Source organism: Emys orbicularis, chromosome 2 (assembly GCF_028017835.1).
Source record: "Emys orbicularis isolate rEmyOrb1 chromosome 2, rEmyOrb1.hap1, whole genome shotgun sequence".
Taxonomy (NCBI): domain Eukaryota; kingdom Metazoa; phylum Chordata; order Testudines; family Emydidae; genus Emys; species Emys orbicularis.
The window spans coordinates 146,420,690-146,439,913 of NC_088684.1; the positions used below are offsets into that span (position 1 = coordinate 146,420,690).

General features: G+C 51.1%; 1 protein-coding gene across 1 annotated transcript; it reads right to left on the bottom strand.

The window, feature by feature from the left end:
- Positions 1-14,020: 14,020 nt before the first annotated feature.
- LOC135874550 (interleukin-1 beta-like) lies at positions 14,021-18,137 on the bottom strand. The gene is made up of 6 exons (XM_065399424.1): positions 18,091-18,137; positions 17,750-17,798; positions 16,864-17,074; positions 15,676-15,846; positions 14,867-15,012; positions 14,021-14,233 (listed from the first exon to the last, which is right to left on the bottom strand). The coding sequence occupies exons 1-6, from the start codon at positions 18,135-18,137 to the stop codon at positions 14,021-14,023; spliced, it is 837 nt and encodes a 278-aa protein (XP_065255496.1).
- Positions 18,138-19,224: the final 1,087 nt, after the last annotated feature.

The window sequence follows — 19,224 nt, forward strand, 5'->3', positions numbered from 1 at the left end:
CAAACCTGATGGCACCACAAGAATTTGCAACGACTTCCGGCGACTAAACGAAGTATCCCAGTTCGACGCTTACCCCATACCTCGCATAGATGAGCTAGTGGACCGTCTGGGTAATGCCCGGTACTTGACTACCCTAGACTTGACAAAGGGGTACTGGCAGATTCCCCTTGCAGAAGACGCAAAGGAAAAGACTGCGTTCTCTACACCAGAGGGTCTTTTTCAATATACTGTCCTCCTTTTTGGACTACATGGGGCCCCAGCTACCTTCCAGCGCCTCATGGACAAGTTATTACGCCCGCATAACAGTTATGCTGCTGCCTACTTGGACGATGTGGTCATTCATACCCCAGACTGGGAAACCCACCTGGAGAAGGTGGAGGCAGTCCTCGATACCTTCAGGCGAGCTGGCCTTACAGCAAACCCTGCCAAGTGCGCTGTAGGGTTTACGGAGGCCAAATATCTTGGCTACATTGTGGGAAAAGGTTTAGTAAAACCCCAAGTGAACAAGTTAGAGGCCATCCAAAATTGGCCCCGACCAAGTCGCAAGAAACAAGTCTGGGCGTTCCTAGGTGTGGTGGGGTATTACCGACGATTTATCCCCCACTTTGCCACAAGGGCAAGCCCCCTGACAGACCTAGTGAAAGCCCGTGGACCTGATCTGGTGAGATGATCTGAAGCAGCAGAGGAAGCATTCACTGCCCTCTGCAGTAACCCCGTACTGATAGCCCCTGATTTCACCAAGGAGTTTATCCTGCAGACGGATGCATCGGAAGTAGGGTTGGGGGCCGTTCTAGCACAGATGGTCGGGGAGGAGGAACACCCAATTCTAGACCTCAGTCGGAAACTCCTTCCAAGGGAACAAAAATATGCAGTGGTGGAGAGAGAATGCCTCGCTGTAAAATGGGCCATGGAAACAGTGCGCTACTACCTGCTCGGGCGCAGATTTGTCCTTGTGACCAACCATGCCCCTCTTCAATGGATGCAGCGGAACAAGGAGAAGAACACAAGGGTGACCAGATGGTTCTTATCCCTCCAACCTTTCCAGTTCCGTGTGCAACACAGAGCAGGGAGCCGTCATGGCAACGCCGATGGCTTGTCACGTGTGCACTGTCTGGCGTCCCAAGCTGCCCAACCCCTTGGCGTTGAGCAGGGGGGAGGGATATGTGACAGACCCAGACCAGTGGGGTACAGGAGTCTGGTAGAGGGCAAATATACTGGTCACTGGATGAGTAGTTTTCTGTTCCCTGAGTGACCAGAGCAGGGGCTGCGCTAGAGTAATCAGGAACCTGCTAGAACCAGTTAAGGCAGGCAGGCTAATTAGGACACCTGGAGCCAATTAAGAAGAAGCCGCTAGAATCAATTAAGGCAGGCTAATCAGGGCACCTGGGTTTTTAAAAAGGAGCTCACTTCAGTTTGTGGTGTGAGTGTGAGGAGCTGGGAGCAAGAGGCGCAAGGAGCTGAGAGTGAGAGGGTGTGCTGCTGGAGGACTGAGGAGCACAAGCGTTATCAGACAGCAGGAGGAAGGTCCTGTGGTGAGAATAAGGAAGGTGTTTGGAGGAGGCCATGGGGAAGTAGCCCAGGGAGTTGTAGCTGTCATGCAGCTGTTACAGGAGGCACTATAGACAGCTGCAGTCCACAGGGCCCTGGGCTGGAACCCGGAGTAGAGGGTGGGCCCGGGTTCCCCCCAAACCTCCCAATTGACCTGGACTGTGGGTTCTCCCAGAGGGGAAGGTCTCTGGGCTGTTCCCCAACCCACATGGTGAATCTCTGAGGCAAGAAAATCCGCCAATAAGCGCAGGACCCACCAAGATAGAGGAGGAACTTTGTCACACTATTTATGCCTGTTTCTGTAATTTTCACTCCATGCATCTGAAGAAGTGGGTTTTTTACCCACGAAATCTTATGCCCATATAAATCTGTTAGTCTTTAAGGTGCCACCAGACTCCTTGTTGTTTTTATAAAAGATGGCACCAGTTCCCTGGACATGGGAGAACTTTCACTCTGCTGAGCTGTGAAAAACAGCTGACTGAACGTGTCCGGTCTTGACAGCCTAACTCCAGAGATGGGCAGGGTCTGTTGCCTGGCTGATGGTGTTTGTAGGAACATGGAAAATGTGCCAGTCACTTCCTGTGCCCTCAGGATGGGTGCGTGGGAAGGGGAAATGAGGCATCTTTGACAGTGAAGGTTTAAATAGATGAATGAATGTCACACATACTTTTTGACATGTAAATTAATGGAGTACAGCCTGCAAGGCTGGGCCTGCGGAGCTAAAATCCCTGAAGTCTTTACTCAGGGCTGGTCTACCCTAGAAACTGAGGCCAATCCAGCTACATCGCTCAGGGGATGAAAAATCCACCCCGCTGAGTGCCGTAGTTAAGCCGACCTAACCACCAGTGCAGGCAGCACTAGGCTGAGAGAAGAATTCCCTCCTCTTGAGGAGGTGGATTGACTCCGTTGGCCAGAGACCCCTCCGGTCGGCATCAGTATTGTCCACACTGAAGCACTACAGCGGCACAGCTGCTGTGTTCCTAGTGTAGACACAGCCTGAGACTCTAACTTTGATGGCAAGTTCTGTGGGGCAGGACCGTCTGTTTGCTCTGTGTTTGTACAGCAGCTGGCACAGCAGGGTCCTGGGCCATGTCAGGGGCTCCCAGGCCCTAATGCAATCCCAGTCATCATCCTAATGAACACTAATAATAAAGCCACTGTGATCATCTGGTCTGACCGCTAGAATAACACAGGCCATAGAACTTCTCCAAAATAATCCCTGTCTGAACTAGAGCAGATATTTTAGAAAAACATCCCATTGTGATTTAAAAATTGCCATGGATGGAGAATCCACCATGCCCCTGGGTAAGTTGTTTCAATGGTTAATTACTCTCACCATGAAAAATGTGTGCCTTATTTCCAGTCTGTATTTGTCTAGCTACAACTCCCAGCCACTGGATCTTGTTTGACCTTTCTCTTCTAGATAGAATAGCCCTCTATTGTCAAATTTCTGTTCCCCATGTAGGTACTTATACATTGTGATCAAGTCCCCCCATAACCTTCCCTTTGTTAAGCTAAATAGATGGAGCTCCTTGAGTCTCTCACCATAAGGCAGGTTTTCTAATCCTTTAATCATTCTCGTGGCTCTTCTCTGAGCCCACTCCAATTTACCAACATCCTTCTTGAATTGTGGGCACCAGAACTGGGCACCAGATTCCAGCAGCGGTCGCACCAGGGCCAAATCTGGAGGTGAAATAACCTCTCCGCTCCTACTCGAGATTCTCCCGTTTATGCAGCCCAGGATCACCAATGAAATAGGCTGTAGCCCACGAAAGCTTATGCTCTAATAAATTTGTTAGTCTCTAAGGTGCCACAAGTACTCCTGTTCTTTTTGCGGATACAGACTAACATGGCTGCTACTCTGAAATTAGCTCTTTTAGCCACAGTGTCATACTGGGAGCTCGGGTTCAGCTGACTCTCCACCATGCTCCCCTAGTCCTTTTCAGACTCGCTGCTTCCCAGGATAGAGTCTCTCCCCCTCTTGCTGTGCAAATATCTGTAACATTTAGTGTTTAAATGAGCCACTATGGGCACATCATTAGGTCTGAGCTGTAACTCTGAGACGGGTTTGCAATTGGAGGGTAGACATGGTTGGCTCTGATTAAATCTGTATCTGCACATCACAGGCTTACTAATTAACCAGGCCAAGGACAGTGTGTCACTCCTGCTAATGGCCAGGGCTGGAGCATGGGTATCACAACCAAGCACCATTGCAACACTATTTTGCTTTGTAGACAGGAGCGCTTAATCGCAGCTGTATAATCAATAGTCAGGAAGGATGACCTAGTGGTTAGAGCACTAACCTAATCCATGGGAGAACCAACTTCAATTCCCTGCTACTCTGTGGTCTTCTTATATGACCTTAGGCAAAGCCATTTACCCCTCAGTGACCATCTGCACAATGGAGATAACAGCCCAGACCTGCCTCCTGGGGTATGGGAGGGAAAACTACATCCAAAGCCTGTGCCATGCCCTGAGATTGTTATTTTAACAGAGCTGGTCAGGAAACCTCCTTCCAAATGCTTTTTCCATGGGAAAATTTTGCTTTGATTTTTTTCCTCAATTTTCCCAGCAAGAGAATGGCAATGAAATATTGCATCATGGCTCAAGTTGCTAGTCATATGTTGTGACATTCTGGGGATCACCCAGACCAGCAAGGGGGGGGGGGGGGTCTCAGACACCACCTGCCTGCGTAAATTTGGGGGTCTTAATGCTGGGCTGCTATGGGTGAGAGCTCTGACACCAGTAGCTGGCCTACAAGCATCGTGGCCTCACCCTCACTTCCACCAGCCTAGTTACTCCTAGCGGGGTGATCCCTGCTCCAGAGTCTCCTCTGATCCATCTCCCCGAGTTCTTAACTAGCAGTCATCCGGATTTCTCCCCTCTGGTTCAACACCCCCATGAAACCTGCACTTAATTACCAGCTCGCTCTGGGATACCTCCACACAGTTTGCACCCCAGAGACCTGTCTAGGGTAGAAACAAACAAAATGTTTATTGAATAGAAATAGCACAGCTTCCGAGATGAAATGGTGCAGAAAAGCAGACAAGTTACACAGAAAACAAACGTATAGATGCAATCTCAGGCTTTACACGTCTACATTGGCTAAATTCCCTTTTCTAATCCAAGTTATCTGGGGCCTCTGACCAAGTTCCCAATATGCCCTTGGTCCTGGAAAGGATCCAATGTTTCATAGACAGCACCCACGCCACTTAAACACTGCCTCCCCCCCGCTTTCTGGATAAAAAAACCTTTCCGGTGTGATGAGTTATGACTCATGGTTATTCACAGCTGGGGAAACTCTCTCCTTTTTTTAGTTTATGGAGACTGGGGTTTTCTCATCAATGGCGTTCCATTAACTTTGAGTCTGAAGAAGTGAGGTTCTTACCCACGAAAGCTTATGCTCCCAATACTTCTGTTAGTCTTAAAGGTGCCACAGGACCCTCTGTTACTTTTTGAGTCTTGTAGTTGGTTTTGTGGGAGGTGCCCCTCCTTGCCAGATTACTTCACCCCCTTGCTAGGCGGTGATACTGTAGTTGCATCACAGAAACTTTGTACACACATACACACATGCAGTCATGGACATTCTTAGATGTGGTATATCTTGACTTTAGTAAGGCTTTGTCATATTGTCTCGCATGACCTCATAAGCAAATTAGGAAAATGCAACCTAGATGGAGCTACTATAAGGTGGGTGCAAAACTGGTTGGAAAACCGTTCCCAGAAAGTAGTTATCAGTGGTTCAAAGTGAAGGTAGAAAGGCATAACGCGTGGGGTCCCACAGGGATCGGTTGTGGGTCCAATTCTGTGCAATATCTTCATCAATGAGTTAGACAATGGCATAGAGAGTACACTTATAAAGTTTGTGGACAATACCAAGCTGGGAGGGGTTGCAAGTGCTTTGGAGGATAGGATTAAAATTCAAAATGATCTGGAGAAATGGTCTGATTTAGATAGGATTAAATTAAATAAGAACAGGATGATTTAGTTGGTGTTGGTCCTGCTTTGAGCAGGGGGTTGAACTAGATACCTCCTGAGGTCTCTTCCAACCCTGATATTCTATGATTCTAAGGACAAATGCAAAGTACTCCATGTAGGAAGGGACAATCAGTTGCACACATACAAAATGGGAAATGACTGCCTAGGTAGTACTGCAGAAAGGGATCTGGGGGTCATAATAAATCACAAGCTAAATATGAGTCAACAGTGTCACACTGTTGCAAAAAAAAAAGCAAACATCATTCTGGGCTGGATTAGCAGGAGTGTTGTAAGCCAGACATGAAGTAATTCTTCTGCTCTACTCCATGCTGATTAGGCCTCAACTGGAGTATTGTGTCCAGTTCTGGGCACCACATTTCAGGAAGTATGTGAACAAATTGGAGAAAGTCCAGCAGGGCTGGCTCTGGCTTTTTTGCTGCCCCAGGCAAAAAAGCCTCCGGCTGCCCCCCGCCCCTGCGGGGGGGAGGGGGAGGAGGAAGGGCGGCCGGAGCCCTGGGAGGAGGGCGGCGAGCCCCATCCGGGGCTCCGCTCTCCCCCCGGCGGCCAGAGCGCAGGGGGCAGGGCGGCGAGAGGGCCGCGAGCCCCGGCTGGGGGGAGGGCGCCGGGGGGGAGGGCGGCCAGAGCGCCGGGGGGGAGGGCGGCGAGCCCAGTCGCGGCCCCGCTCTCCCCGGCGGCCGGAGCGCCGCGCCGCCCCCCTCCAGGTGCCGCCCCAAGCACAAGCTTGGTGGGCTGGTGCCTGGAGCCGGCCCTGAAGTCCAGAGAAGAGCAACAAAAATGATTAAAGGTCTAGAAAACATGAGCTATGAGGGAAGATTGACAAAATTTGGTTTGTTTAGTCTGGAAAAGAGAAGACTGAAAGGTGACATGATAACAGTTTTCAAGTACATAAAAGGCTGTTACAAGGAGGAGGGAGAAATTTTTTTCTCATTAACTTCTGAGGATAGGACAAGAAGCAATGGGCTTAAATTGCAGCGAGGACGGTTTAGGTTGGACATTAGGAAAAACTTCCTAACTGTCAGGGTGGTTAAGCACTGGAATAAATTGCCTAGAGAGGTTGTGGAATCTACATCACTGGAGATTTTTAGGAGCAGGTTAGACAAACACCTGTCACGGATGGTCTAGATAATACTCAGGGCCGGCTCCAGGCACCAGGCAACCAAGCACATGCTTGGGGCGGCACCTGGTAAGGGGCGGCCAATCTTGGGGTGGCGGGGGGCAACGCGGCGCGGCGCTCGGCGGGGGAGGGGGGGGTTCCGGCAGCGCGGCACTCAGCGGGGGGTGTTTGGCGGTGCGGTGCTCCTCGGGGGGCGGGAGTGTTCGGCAGCGCGGCGCTCAGCGGGGGGTGTTTGGTGGTGCTCCGCGCGGGGCGGGGGGGGGGGGGCCTTCAGCAGTGCAGCGCTGCGCGGGAGGCGGATGTGTTCGGCGGCGCTCGGTGGGGGTTTCGGCGGCGCGGTGCTCCACAGGGGGCGGGAGTGTTCGGCAGCGTGGCGCTCGGCGGGGGGCGAGGGGTGTTCGGCAGCGCGGCGGGGGCTGTTCGGCAGTGCTCCGCGCGGGGGGGGGGGTTCAGCAGTGCGGCGGGGGGCGGGGGCTGTTCGGCGGCGCTCGGTGGGGGTGGTTTCGGCGGCGTGGCACTCGGTGGGGGGGGGGTGTTACGGCGGGGCAGCGCTTTTTTTTGCTGCTTGGGGCGGCAAAAAAGTTAGAGCCGGCCCTGATAATACTTAGTCCTGCCATGAGTGCAGGGGACTGGACAAGATGACCTCTCGAGGTCCCTTCCAGTTCTATGATTCTATAACCACAGCCTGTATTCAGATCTCCTAATGACCATCAATTTCAGAACATTACAAGCTTTCGTTGATGAGGTTGTGAAATTGATGGTCATTAGGAGGTCAGTATACAGGCTGTGGTTATGAATGTATGCATGTGTGTACAAAGTTGAAGTTGTAACTGTGATTCAATAAGCAATTGAATCAACTGGTTATTCTTTGCCGTTCAGACGCGCTGTTTTCCCCTTAGGGTGTCTGGACCCTGATTGTCATATTCGTGTGCACCAGAGCCGCTACAGTGACTCATGGGAGTTGTAGGTTGCATAGGTGCCGGCTTCTTCCTTGCCCCGGAGGTGCTCAACCCCCACTATGCACCACGCCACCCCTTCTCCTAAGCCCCCACCCCTGCCCCACCTCTGGGATTCCCCGACAGGTGGAAGCTTATTGCTTTTTAACTCTGTTGGGCCCGGACCTGCTGTCGCTTACACCAGTGTAAACCAGGTGTCAATGGTGCGTGGCGTGCAGCTGGTATACGAGAGAGGAGAGGCGGGCTGGGGTGTGTTATTTTGGCCAAGAGACCAAATACGATGCTGCTGAAGATTGCAGTCCCATTGTGCTAGGTGCTGTACAGACAAATAGCAAGGGATAGTTGGGAGAACTTAAGAGTCTAAAGAGACAACAGGGGGCGTGGGGAGGAGTGACTTGCCCATACAGAGCTGAGTGGTCACCCTGGGAGGTGAGCTCATCTCCCCTGCTGCCTGTTATATGCCCCAACTGTGGAGCTGCGGAGCTGGTTGTGCCCGGGGATTTTGCTTAGATTGCTTAGCCGGGAAAGGCCCTTGGTGTCCTTTTGTGTCGCTCAGCACCTGACCAGACGCATCCACCTGAGAATTTCCCGAGGAGGAGAGCTCCATGAGTACTGGCACGCTGGCTTTTCAGGGAACGGAATTGCCCAACAGCGCAGGGAATATTCTTCCTAACGGATCGTTCCATCCCTGCTCCTGAAGAATAGCTATAAACTCAGTATGCTTGTTTGCACTCAGGCATTTTTACGCAGCCCTAATGTAAATGGGAATATGGCCCAGGCCAGAAGGGGCCATTGTGGGCTGACCTTCTGAGTAACCCAGGCCAGGGAACCTCGCCCAGTGATTCCTGCAGCCAGACAAATAAGCTGTAGCTGGAGCCTGGCTTCCAGTCTTTGAAGACATCCCAGGACAGTGAATTCACCACATCCATGCCAGTGGTTAATTACAAATCTGTGCCTTATTTCTAGTCTGAATTTGTCTAGCTTCAACTTCGAGCCCTGGGATCTCGTTATGCCTGCACTCAAGGCAGGACTAAGTATTATCATGTATGACCACACTGAGAGGATGGGTTTCTAGCTCCCTCTAGTGTAGAAGAGGTTTATGATTCTGCTATTGCTCTCAGCTAAGGTGCATAGTAGACCTTAAACATATAGTTTAAACATAGCACGGGCTTGTATTTTTATCACTGAAGGTCCCCATAGCAGCACCACCTACCCAGTCTGGCTTTGGACTTGCTGCTGCCTCAGTTTCCCCTTCTTAGGCACCCCAGTAACTTCAGCCTGTGTTGAGCCACACTCCTGCTTGGGGGCGGGGCGCTGGGTTGATTAACCAAGTTCACCAGGAAACACAAGCATGTCCTGTCCCACTCCCCCAGCCTTCCTAATGGGCTCCCACCCCTTGGTGCATGGTGCCTACCCCATCCCTGCTGAGGCTCGACGTTCTCCATGCTCCAGACTTCCTAGCTGGCTCCTGCACCCCCAGGTCCTCAGCCAGGGAGCTCCAGACAGTCTCTGTAGCATAGCACAGCTTATGCAGCCCTCCTGCTCCTTTGTGTCCCTGCCTGCTCTTTGTCGAGCAGCAACTCCCAGGGCTTCCTGCCTGGAGTCTCCCTGCTCTCCGCAGGCTTCACCAGTCTACCCTCCGGCCTGATTTTAACCACAGGACCTGTCTGGACCCACCTGTCCTTAAAGGGCCAGTCACCCTGTGAGAGGCCTGGGTGCAGAGCCTCCCACTGTTGGGGGTGGGTGGGAAGCCCCCTGAGCTGGCCTCTCTGCACACTTCTTGTGTGTGTGGTTCAGGTAGGGGGCAGGTCTGGGAGCATAGCCAGGTTTCTAGAGGTAGCTCCCCCTTTGGGGATCTCTCGTGCTGTGTTCCAGGTGGCTGCCCAATAGCTGCAGTACGGGTTCCTCCCCAGCACATGATGCAGCTAGCATAGAGCCCTCGGTCCACTGATTGTCGGAGGGATGGTGGTGGAGCTGACGTGGCAGGGGGGTGTAATCTTTTAGATGGCTGCCCTTGAATTCAAGTGATGTGGGGGAGTGCCCTATCTAATTGCCAGCAACAGGAACATAATGCTGGAAGCGAAGCCAGGCTGAAGTGGCAGGGGAGAGGGCGTGAGATGGAGGGGAAATGAATGGCCCCAGTTCTGCTTCTAGCGGGGTAAAGGTCAGGTCTGAGAACATTGTGACGTTACACTCCATATTATTTATGGAAATATGCTTATGAGATGGAACTGACAGAACTGAGATGTACTTTATTCAAGATGGCTCATGTAAGGTATCATTGGAAAGGTTCTGATTTACTGAATGTGATTATCCAATTTGTATGCATTCCTGTATCTGAAGGTAGGAATATTGACTATGTATCTGTATTTCAAATGGGTTACTTTGGATGTCACCCCAAACTAGCCCTTCAGGTACAACAATGAGAAAGCCAGACAGTGCTTAATGGCCCATTAGCAAAGACAATGGTCTGTAAAAGAGCTCAGTCTTCAGCCTACGAGCAATGGCTGCCACAGCCCTGCAGAGACATGGACCTGAGTCACCTGGTACTGGATACTCCTCCTCCCCTTTTGGAATGCCAGTGTTTTTCCACTGGAAGACAAAGGGTTCCTGCCTTACACAAGAGCTATATGAGGTAGGGGAATGACATCATCATGGTTCTCCTCTGCCTCCCCACCCAAAGACACTGAAAAACACCTGGAAGGAAGAACTGAACTGGGGGGGGAGAAGGGTTGAGCCCAAGCTGGAAGGGCGTCTAGCTTGTGAGTAATAATATCTGAGGTCTCAAGCTGCAGACCGGAGCAGCTGCCTTTTAAGATTTTCTGCAATCTGCCTGTAACAATATCTAGGGTGAGAAATTACTGAACCAATTTCTTTACTGAAACAAGCTTAGTTTGCATGTTTTGTTTTATTTGCTTAGTAATCTGCTTTGTTCTGTTTGCTATCTCTTTAACCACCTTTTGTAGTTAATAAATTTATTTCTTGTTTATAATATAACCCCGTTTGTGCAATTCATAATATGGGGTAGGGGGGAAGAGACTGTGCATTCCTTCCACCACATTGAGGGAGGAGGTGGATTTCATAATATACCTTTGGGTCAGCACTCCAACGGAGGTGGACACCTGAGTGCTGGGGCAAGTCCCTTAAGCTGAGTCTTCCCAGAGCTGATCTCAGTGTGCCTGTGTGTGTGCCAGAGGAGACTTAATAGCCTGGCTCAGCAAGCCAGGTAAAAAGGTGTACAGGCTGGCAGAACAGGCAGGCTCAGTGGTATTCCAGCACATTAGGTGGCATCTTAAAGGGGGGCAACCCGCCACAAACATGCTTATCACTTGGGCTAATCATGCAATGTCCTCCCCCCAGCTCATCAGTGGGGATCAAACCAGAGACAAGCAACGCCAAAAGCACATGCTTTTAGCACTGGAACTAAAGGAGTAGCTTCATTAGCTCCCAGTAGTAGTAGGCTATTATTTTCTTTGTGCACCAGTCACTCCGCAGTGACATAGGGTACTTAGCCAGCGCCTGACACGCAGGTATCCCCTTTTGGTTAGTGAATCATTCAGGAATTGATACTGATTTCTACAAATTGATTAGAGATGCATCAGTATCATTTGGACAGATTTTCAGCTCTTGGCGAGTGGCTGTTTATCCAAATCACATGGAATTGTTTCTACACCCTGGTTGGATGACTGAACCTTTTGAAACAGAAAAGTAACAAATAGCCAATTGTCACAGAGTCCCCAGGCGATGCTTTGGAACTGCTCCCCACAAAGCCAGTCAGGACTTTGGGGAGCCTCCTCTCCCTTGGAGCAGACTGTCTTCAGGGCAAGAAGCTTACACGGCTTCACCTTCCTGGGTCTGACCTTGGAGCATTCAGCATATGCCCCTCCGTGCGCATCCCACAGCGAGTCCGCCCAGGTGGGGTCCTGGGGAAGCCAGAGGGTCCTGCACCCCCAACTTCGCAGTCAGACGTGACTCAGCCAGCCAGTAAAACAGAGGTTTATTAGATGACAGGAACATGGTCTAAAACAGAGCTTGTAGGTACAGAGAATGGGACCCCTCAGCCGGATCCTTTCTGGGGCCCAGCGAGCCAGACAATCCCATCTGCCCTCACTTCCCATCCCCAGCCAGATCCAAACTGAAACCCTCTCCAGCCCCACCTTTCTGGCCTTTGTCTCTTTCCCGGGCCAGGAGGTCACCTGATCTTTGTTCACCTTTAGCTATTCCCTTGCAGGGGGGAAGGGCCCCAGCCATTTGTTGCCAGGATACAGAGTGTGGCCATTTATGCACACTGGAGACTTAAGAAATGCATAGGGGAAACTGAGGCACCCACACAGTATTCAGAGGAAACATTAAGAACAGTCGCACTTCATCACACCAATAATGAATTTTTCACTAGGGATTTTTGGCTGTGGAATCATCTGTGCTAAAATTCCCCAAAATTCACCTTCCAGGAGCATTTTGACAGCTGTCCAAACACTCACAATTAGCAAATGCTAGAACCCCATGAAATGTGGCAAATCCTTCATTCGGCACATTGGGCTGTATTAGTAGGAGCATTGCCAGCAGATCGAGGGAAATGATTATTCCCCTCTATTCGACGCTGGTGAGGCCACACCTGGAGTATTGCGTCCAGTTTTGGGCCCCCCCCCACTATGGAAGGGATGTGGACAAATTGGAGAGAGTCCAGTGGAGGTCAATGAAAATGATTAGGGGGCTGGGGCACATGACTTACAAGGAGAGGCTGAGGGAACTGGGGTTATTGAGTCTGCAAAAGAGAAGAGTGAGGGGGGATTTGATAGGAGCCTTCAACTACCTGAAGGAGGGTTCCAAAGAGGATGGAGCTCGGCTGTTCTCAGTGGTGGCAGATAACAGAACAAGGAGCAATGGTCTCAAGTTGCAGTGGGGGAGGTCTAGGTTGGATATTAGGAAACACTATTTCACTAGGAGGGTGGTGAAGCACTGGAATGGGTTACCTAGGGAGGTGGGTGGAATCTCCATCCTTGGAGGTTTTTAAGGCCCCGGCTTGACAAAGCCCTGGCTGGGATGATTTAGTTGGTGTTGGTCCTGCTTTGAGCAGGGGATTGGACTAGATGACCTCCTGAGGTCTCTTCCAACCTTAATATTCTATGAAAATAGCTGGTAATCTGGATTTTCTTTGACTTCCGGTCCGACCCAATTTGTTGACTGCCATGCACACAGGCAACAGAAGTTACAAGCAGAACAATGCGATCACCAGTACAGGTTTGTTTATTAAAAATCAGCCCAGCAATATTAAATTGGTCAATAAATAAATTCCAAAAATACCCTCATTTATAATTAACATGTTAACAGAAGTTACCAACAGTGAAATAGAGCAACTTAATCTTGTATTGAAACAACAACACAATAGCATTTTTACAGGGAAGAAAAATCATGCTGCATGATGATGGCCATTCCTGTCTCTAATATTTATATTTAATGTATGTATATATTAGTCTCACAGCAAAATGACTGACCAAGTATTATTCTTTTATCAACTACAATCAGTTACTAACATAGTAAAAAACATCCTGATTGGTTAATAACTTAGATTGTTAATAATTAAATCACACAGTGTTTTAATATCATGAGCTGAAGAGACACAATAAGAGACACATGTGGCTCATGAGCCTTAGTCTGAGTATCGCTGCTTTTAAACTCATTGGCAAAATTCTGGTTTCCATAGGGAACAGGGGACAAATTCTTAACGCAACTGGGCCCTGATCCTGCAACCAATTGAGTAACTTTACCCAAGTCTCTAAGGCCTGTCTCCTCAAAGGTATTTAGGCACCAAACCGCCAGTGGGAGTTAGGAGCCTACATATCTTTGCGGAGCTGGGCCTGAGTGTTTGCAGATTCAGGGCCTGGTGGTGTGATATGAACAATAATAATTAATGAGGCCCTCCGGGTGCAGCACAGATAATTTACATTAAATTAATATACAATGATCCTCCAACGCAGAATGGAAACCCCCAGCAAATCTGCATGGTTGGGCTGATGCAGCTTATGAGAAAGGAGAGGTTAAAGTGGGTCTGGGGGAGATCCACAAGCCAGGGGCATCGGCGTTAGCTTGGTCACCGAAGCTGTGGAAGGTGGAAGAGAAGAGACAGCCACCAAGATAAGGCTCTAATAAAGAGGGCTCTAATATAGAGCTCCCATGCCAGTAAGAGGTTAATTCTAGATGCTGGGGCCACTGGCCCATGCTCTAGGATAGGGCAGGGCACAAAGCAAACAGAAAGACACAATATATACATGTTAGAGACGTGTTACAATCACGTCTCTGAGCCGTGAGCCAGGATTCACTCATAAATACAACTTTTCCCCCATGTACTTAGTACATACAAAGAGTCTGCTGAAACCAGTAACTGCCGGTTTGGGATGTGCGCTCAGCGCTTGGACTGGGTGAGGAAGTAGTTGGTGATGAACACTTCCCCGAGCCGGTTGGTGACGCCAACAGGCTGGTTGTTCTGGGGGGAGGTGCAAATGTACCAGCCATGGTGGGCGGCCGACTCGAACTGGGCCGTGCTCTCGTTTTCCACCTTGTAGAAGATGAAGCGCTCCAGCTCGGCTCCATCGACGTCCTTCAGGATATCGGCCTCCTGTGGCACAAAGGGACGCCCGGTTAGAAAAAGAGGCCAGAGGAGAGAGCTATGCCAGGCCTCTCTTTTTAACCAGATCTAGCAGGAAGAGCTCTCCTGGTTCCCACTCCAGTGCTCTACCCATTGCCAGGGGAGGAGGAGTGGGCAGGGAGCTCTGGGGCTGGGATCCACAGATATCCAGTGCTGCTGGAGGCTGGGAATGTCCCCCAAGCAGCCTGGGATTATGCTAGTTCTCGCCCGGGGGAAGGGAGACATGGAAGCAATGGGTTTGGGTGCTGGGTGATCCCACAGCCTGTGGGGGCCTGATCAGAGCCAGGGTGAGTCCCGGTCCGATCTGCTGCAGGAGCTGGAATCGAGCCCGGCTCGTGCATCATCCACAGAATGATTTATTAAGCTCTAGCTTTATCGCTGGGGCTGGTGCAGGAGGCAGATGGATCCCCGCTCAGCTCGCAGGGTCCAGCGGTGGTTTATAGGGCTGGCAACTTTGCTGTGGCCCTGCCGTGACGGAAAGAGGATGCCACAAGCCCTCCTCCGAGCAGAGACCCACTTTACTTCCTGAGCAGGCGGTTCTTGGTTTCTCAGAAAGCGAGTGGCGAGACAGATGCCAGAGCCTGGAAACCCCCAACCCCTTACCTCCAGCTGCAGCACTGGTTGCTGGCCATTGTGCACACAGGACAGGTAGAGACTTCTCCCCTTGATGCCCAGAGCGACCGGAAACCTCATGGAGCCCAGGCTGCTTGTGCCGCTTTTCGGTCTGTAGAGAGCCATGTTTAACTTCACTGCAAGATGGAGGAAAATACGGAATCAGCAATGGCACAGAGAACGGCTGTCTGCATTCTGCGGAGAGAGATGCAGCCAGCTCTGGGAGCTAACTAGGGGAGCCACTCCGCAGGCTGCCTTGCCACGTGCTCAGAATGTCCCGGGCCAAAGCCATGCAGCGTGTACGCCCCCGGGGTTCCCCTGGCGTCTCACTGGGGGCTTGGAACATACGAAAGGTCAGATTCTCCAATCTGGCGGCCCCGGGTGGAAATCAGGGACCGGAGTGCAGGATTCAGACCAGCTCCTTTGGCAGATGTGAGGAGCAAGGAGTTCAACATAGAGGAAGGACCCTCTGTTGGGATTGCCGGGGGCCCACCCTGGCCTTTAATAAGGGACTGGCATGGCATGGCTGTCTCTTTGGTTGGCCTTGATGTTCTCAGGGCCAGTTCAGATGGGAAACCAGACCTGTGAAAACTGATCGAGCCTGGAAACTTAATCAGATCAGGTTTCTCGGGGGGCTTCTGGTATCACCCAGAATAGAAATAATGTAGCCCAAAGACGGATGAGCAGAGTGCATGGGAGAGCGCCAGAGATTCGGTTCCTTCATCGGGGGAAAGTCAAAGGTTTGCCTAGCATTTTGGGCGAAGATTTGGGCTAACACTTGGGTATCGTCCAGACCTTACCTTTGTGTCTGATGTTGGGGCCTTGCAAATGCATAGCCACCAGCTGGGCGGGAGCCTCCAGCTTGAAGCACTTCTGGTCAGTGTCCCGTATTTCGTAGGAGATGGATCTGAAGTAACGGTAAATGGAATCCACTGCGTGGGTGACATTGTGCCTCTCGAATGAGATGGTCTCTGAAAACAAGATCAAACAAGTGCACAAGGGTTAATAGCTACTCCCATTCTCTGAGCCCACGCTCGCCTCTCCTGCACGTGGTCCCCAGAGTGACTCAGAGTGCAAGGAACTGATCGGTGTGTTTGTGATTTAATCAACACTGCCAAGCTGTCTGTCATAGGCCCCGTACAGGTAACAGCTAATGGGGATTCCCCCTTTTCCTTAGTGGCAGGGCCTGTGCTGTGGGGCCAGGGGTTGGAGTCCTGCTTTGCTTCTCAGTGCAGAGTTCCTGGCAGATGTGAATTTGCTGCAACACGCAGTTAAAGTATTTGCTCAGAGCCTGGGGACTGAAGAGCTGCCTGTGACCCACAGCGACGGGTGCCTTTTCCTGACTGGAGCAAAAGTGCATATTGGCCTCCCCTTTCCTATCCGAGGGACTTGACCTCTCACCCTTCCAGGAACCAGGTCTCATGCACCTGGTGCTCCTGCTGGGATGCAGGGGGAATGAACTGGTAACAATCAGACTCTGCCGTTCTCACCCATCGATCCCAAAACACTTGATCATCAGCTCCATTGCACTGGGGGAGAAACTACGGCTGAGCAAGGGGAATGGACAGGTCCCGTAGTTAGGGCACTAGCCTAGACCTTGGCAGACCTGGGTTCAGTTCCCTGCTCTGCCACTGACTCCCTGTGTGACCATGGGCATGTCACTTTGTCCATCCGTGCCTCAGTTTCCCCACGTGTAAAATGTGGAGAATAGCCCAGCCCCACAGGGGTGCTGTGGGATAAAGGCATCAAATATTGTGAGGTGTTCAGGCTCAGGACCTCACCTAACTCGCATTGATTTCAATACCTTTGAGGATCTGGGCCTTAGACAATCTGGTGTCATGTAAATGCCTTTGGTAGCTCTGTAGCTCGAGACTTGCCCCCTGACACACAGAGCTGGCATTAGTGGGGCTCCAAAGCCCCTTGTGTGTCCCCCTCAGCCCCAACCCTTGGATGGGGTTGCTTAGCTCCAGGGATCCCCCGGGCCGTACCGAAGACGGTGTCGAAGATGCTCCTCAAATCATTGTCCGTGAAGGGCCTCGCTTTCGATGCCTTTTTCATCTTCTCTATGGCTACCACCAGCACCACGGTCCTGCGGAAGACCTGGCGAGAGGTCTGCTCCGTGAACTGCAACTGGATGCCCACGTCGCAGGCTGAGCAGCTCTGGGACAGGGAGCAGGGGCTCGGGCCTTGGTCGGAGCTCTGTGGGCAAGGAAAGCACTGTGAAACAAGCTGCTGCCCCGCCCTCCTGTAAGAGCTACTTTAGGCCCTGCAGCCACCAAGGCCGAGCCAGGTTCTTCCCCCTCCACGAGGCGGGCCAGTGGTAGGAATCTCCTCTCAGATCACCCCAGGATTCCTGTCAGTGCCTGTTCTCTGCTGAGAGCACCCATGGGGGACAACGCAACTCCACTGATGCCAATGGGCCAGTGGTCCCTAGTGTGAGCCGCAGCTCCCCCTGCCAGCGAATGCCCTGACCCCTACTTTCCCCCAGCAGGGGACAGGAGAAGCGTCTGCCAGTGTCCCTCAAGGTGTCCTCTAGATTGACGGCTTCAGGGAGACTGGAGCAAACCATCCCCCAGCCACTTGCCACCTGCCTGGCCAGCACCACCACTGATTGCAAGCCAGCCTCCTTCGCTTTCCCCCAGAGGGTGGGGGCTGAATGATGAGGGGACGCTAACAGCAGGTAGCCAGACATGCTGGACATGCTTTTGCTATAGCCCAGTCATGAAGTTTCACTGGGCCAGACATTCCATGGCTCCTAGGTCCAAGGAGGACACTATCCCACTATCACGTGGGACCTAACTGGGGCCTGACCCCTCTTTCACCAGGATATAAAATCCCCAGGAAGGGCTGTTGGACTGAGAGGCTGAGCCTTACCTTCCCGAAGTAGGGGTGGTCGACTTCGTAGAACTGTTCATCGTTCACACTGTAAGCGAGGGACAAACAAACAAAGCCAGTTATTCCCTGGAGAAGAGATTCTACAGCAGTTACAGGTTCAGGGACAAGTGGCGAAGGCATTTACACTTCTCGTAAGCTAGGGAGACTTAACACTACAAAGATTTGCTGGCATTGCTAGTGTTTGGGCTGAAGCTGGCCTTAAGCGTTACCTAGGCCTCATGCTGTTTCTTTGCATTGGGGTGAATTTCACCCTGAAACTCCAGCAAGAATCCCCAGCTCTGAGACCCTAGAACATAGGGAGTCAGTAAATCCAAGGTTACCTGCAGAACTCCATAAACTCCTCCTGTACATCAGGAACGGCTGCCATGGCTGCTTCTCGCTATGAAACCTGAGGGGAAAAAAACAAAGATGATCACCCTTGCACCCTGTGCACCTCCAGCCAGCCATGGAGAAAGAGAGATTGTCTCCTAACATACAGGCCACTGAAATTAGTCAGCTGTGTGTCCCCTTACACCACTGCTGAATCTGCCCTTGTAGCAATAAAGCCAGGGAGCTGGTGGCAGAACACCTGGAAACAGGAATATTTGCTGTAACAATAGGGTGATTTGATATGTTTGCCCTTTTGATACTATGGTGAAAAGAGAAATAAATAAATGGAGATATCCCATCTTCTAGAACTGGAAGGGACCTTGAATCCAGCCCCCTGCCTTCTCTAGCAGGATCAAATACTGATTTTGCCCCAACTCCCTAAGTGGCCCCCTCAAGGATTGAACTCATAACCCTGGGTTTAGCAGGCCAATGCTCAAACCACTGAGCTATCCCTCCCCCCAAATAGAGTTGTATCTAGGTGAGAACTTATTGTGAAAACAAGCAAGCCAGCTGGATCACCCTGTAGATCAATTGATCGATCAAGGATTGATAGATATTGCATGCCAACTAGTCTTTAAAAGCAAATATTTGTCAGAGATGCCGAGCGCTTGCAGCTCCCAATGATTTCAGCTCAGCACCTCTGAGAATCAAGCTGTCCCTGAGTTCAAAGCCCCAAATACAGTTTGCACCACCTATTACAAAGCTTTTCTAAGACAGCATGCTCTGTATTCTTATATGCCTCCACTGCAGGTGAGGCTGCCTTGTAAAACAGCAATGCTGCTGATCAGGAGTTCCCAACCCCAAGTGCCAGCTCGATATTGCCAGCTGCAGATGAGCTCTGAGCACAATACCTGTGTGATGCGTGCCGCCGGCCCTTCCTACTGGAGGACTGTTCTCTGTCTCTTTCTCTCTGAGTGTCTCAGTGTCGATTGGTTCCTCATAGCTGATGGAGGAGCATGATATAGAGGGCAGAAGAGGAAGAAGGCGTTGTTTAGCTGGGAAATTCCCCAGAGGTATGGGGACATAAAGATATTTTTGTAAATTTCACAAGCGGGTGAAGTACCCAAAAAAAGGAAACTCAGTGA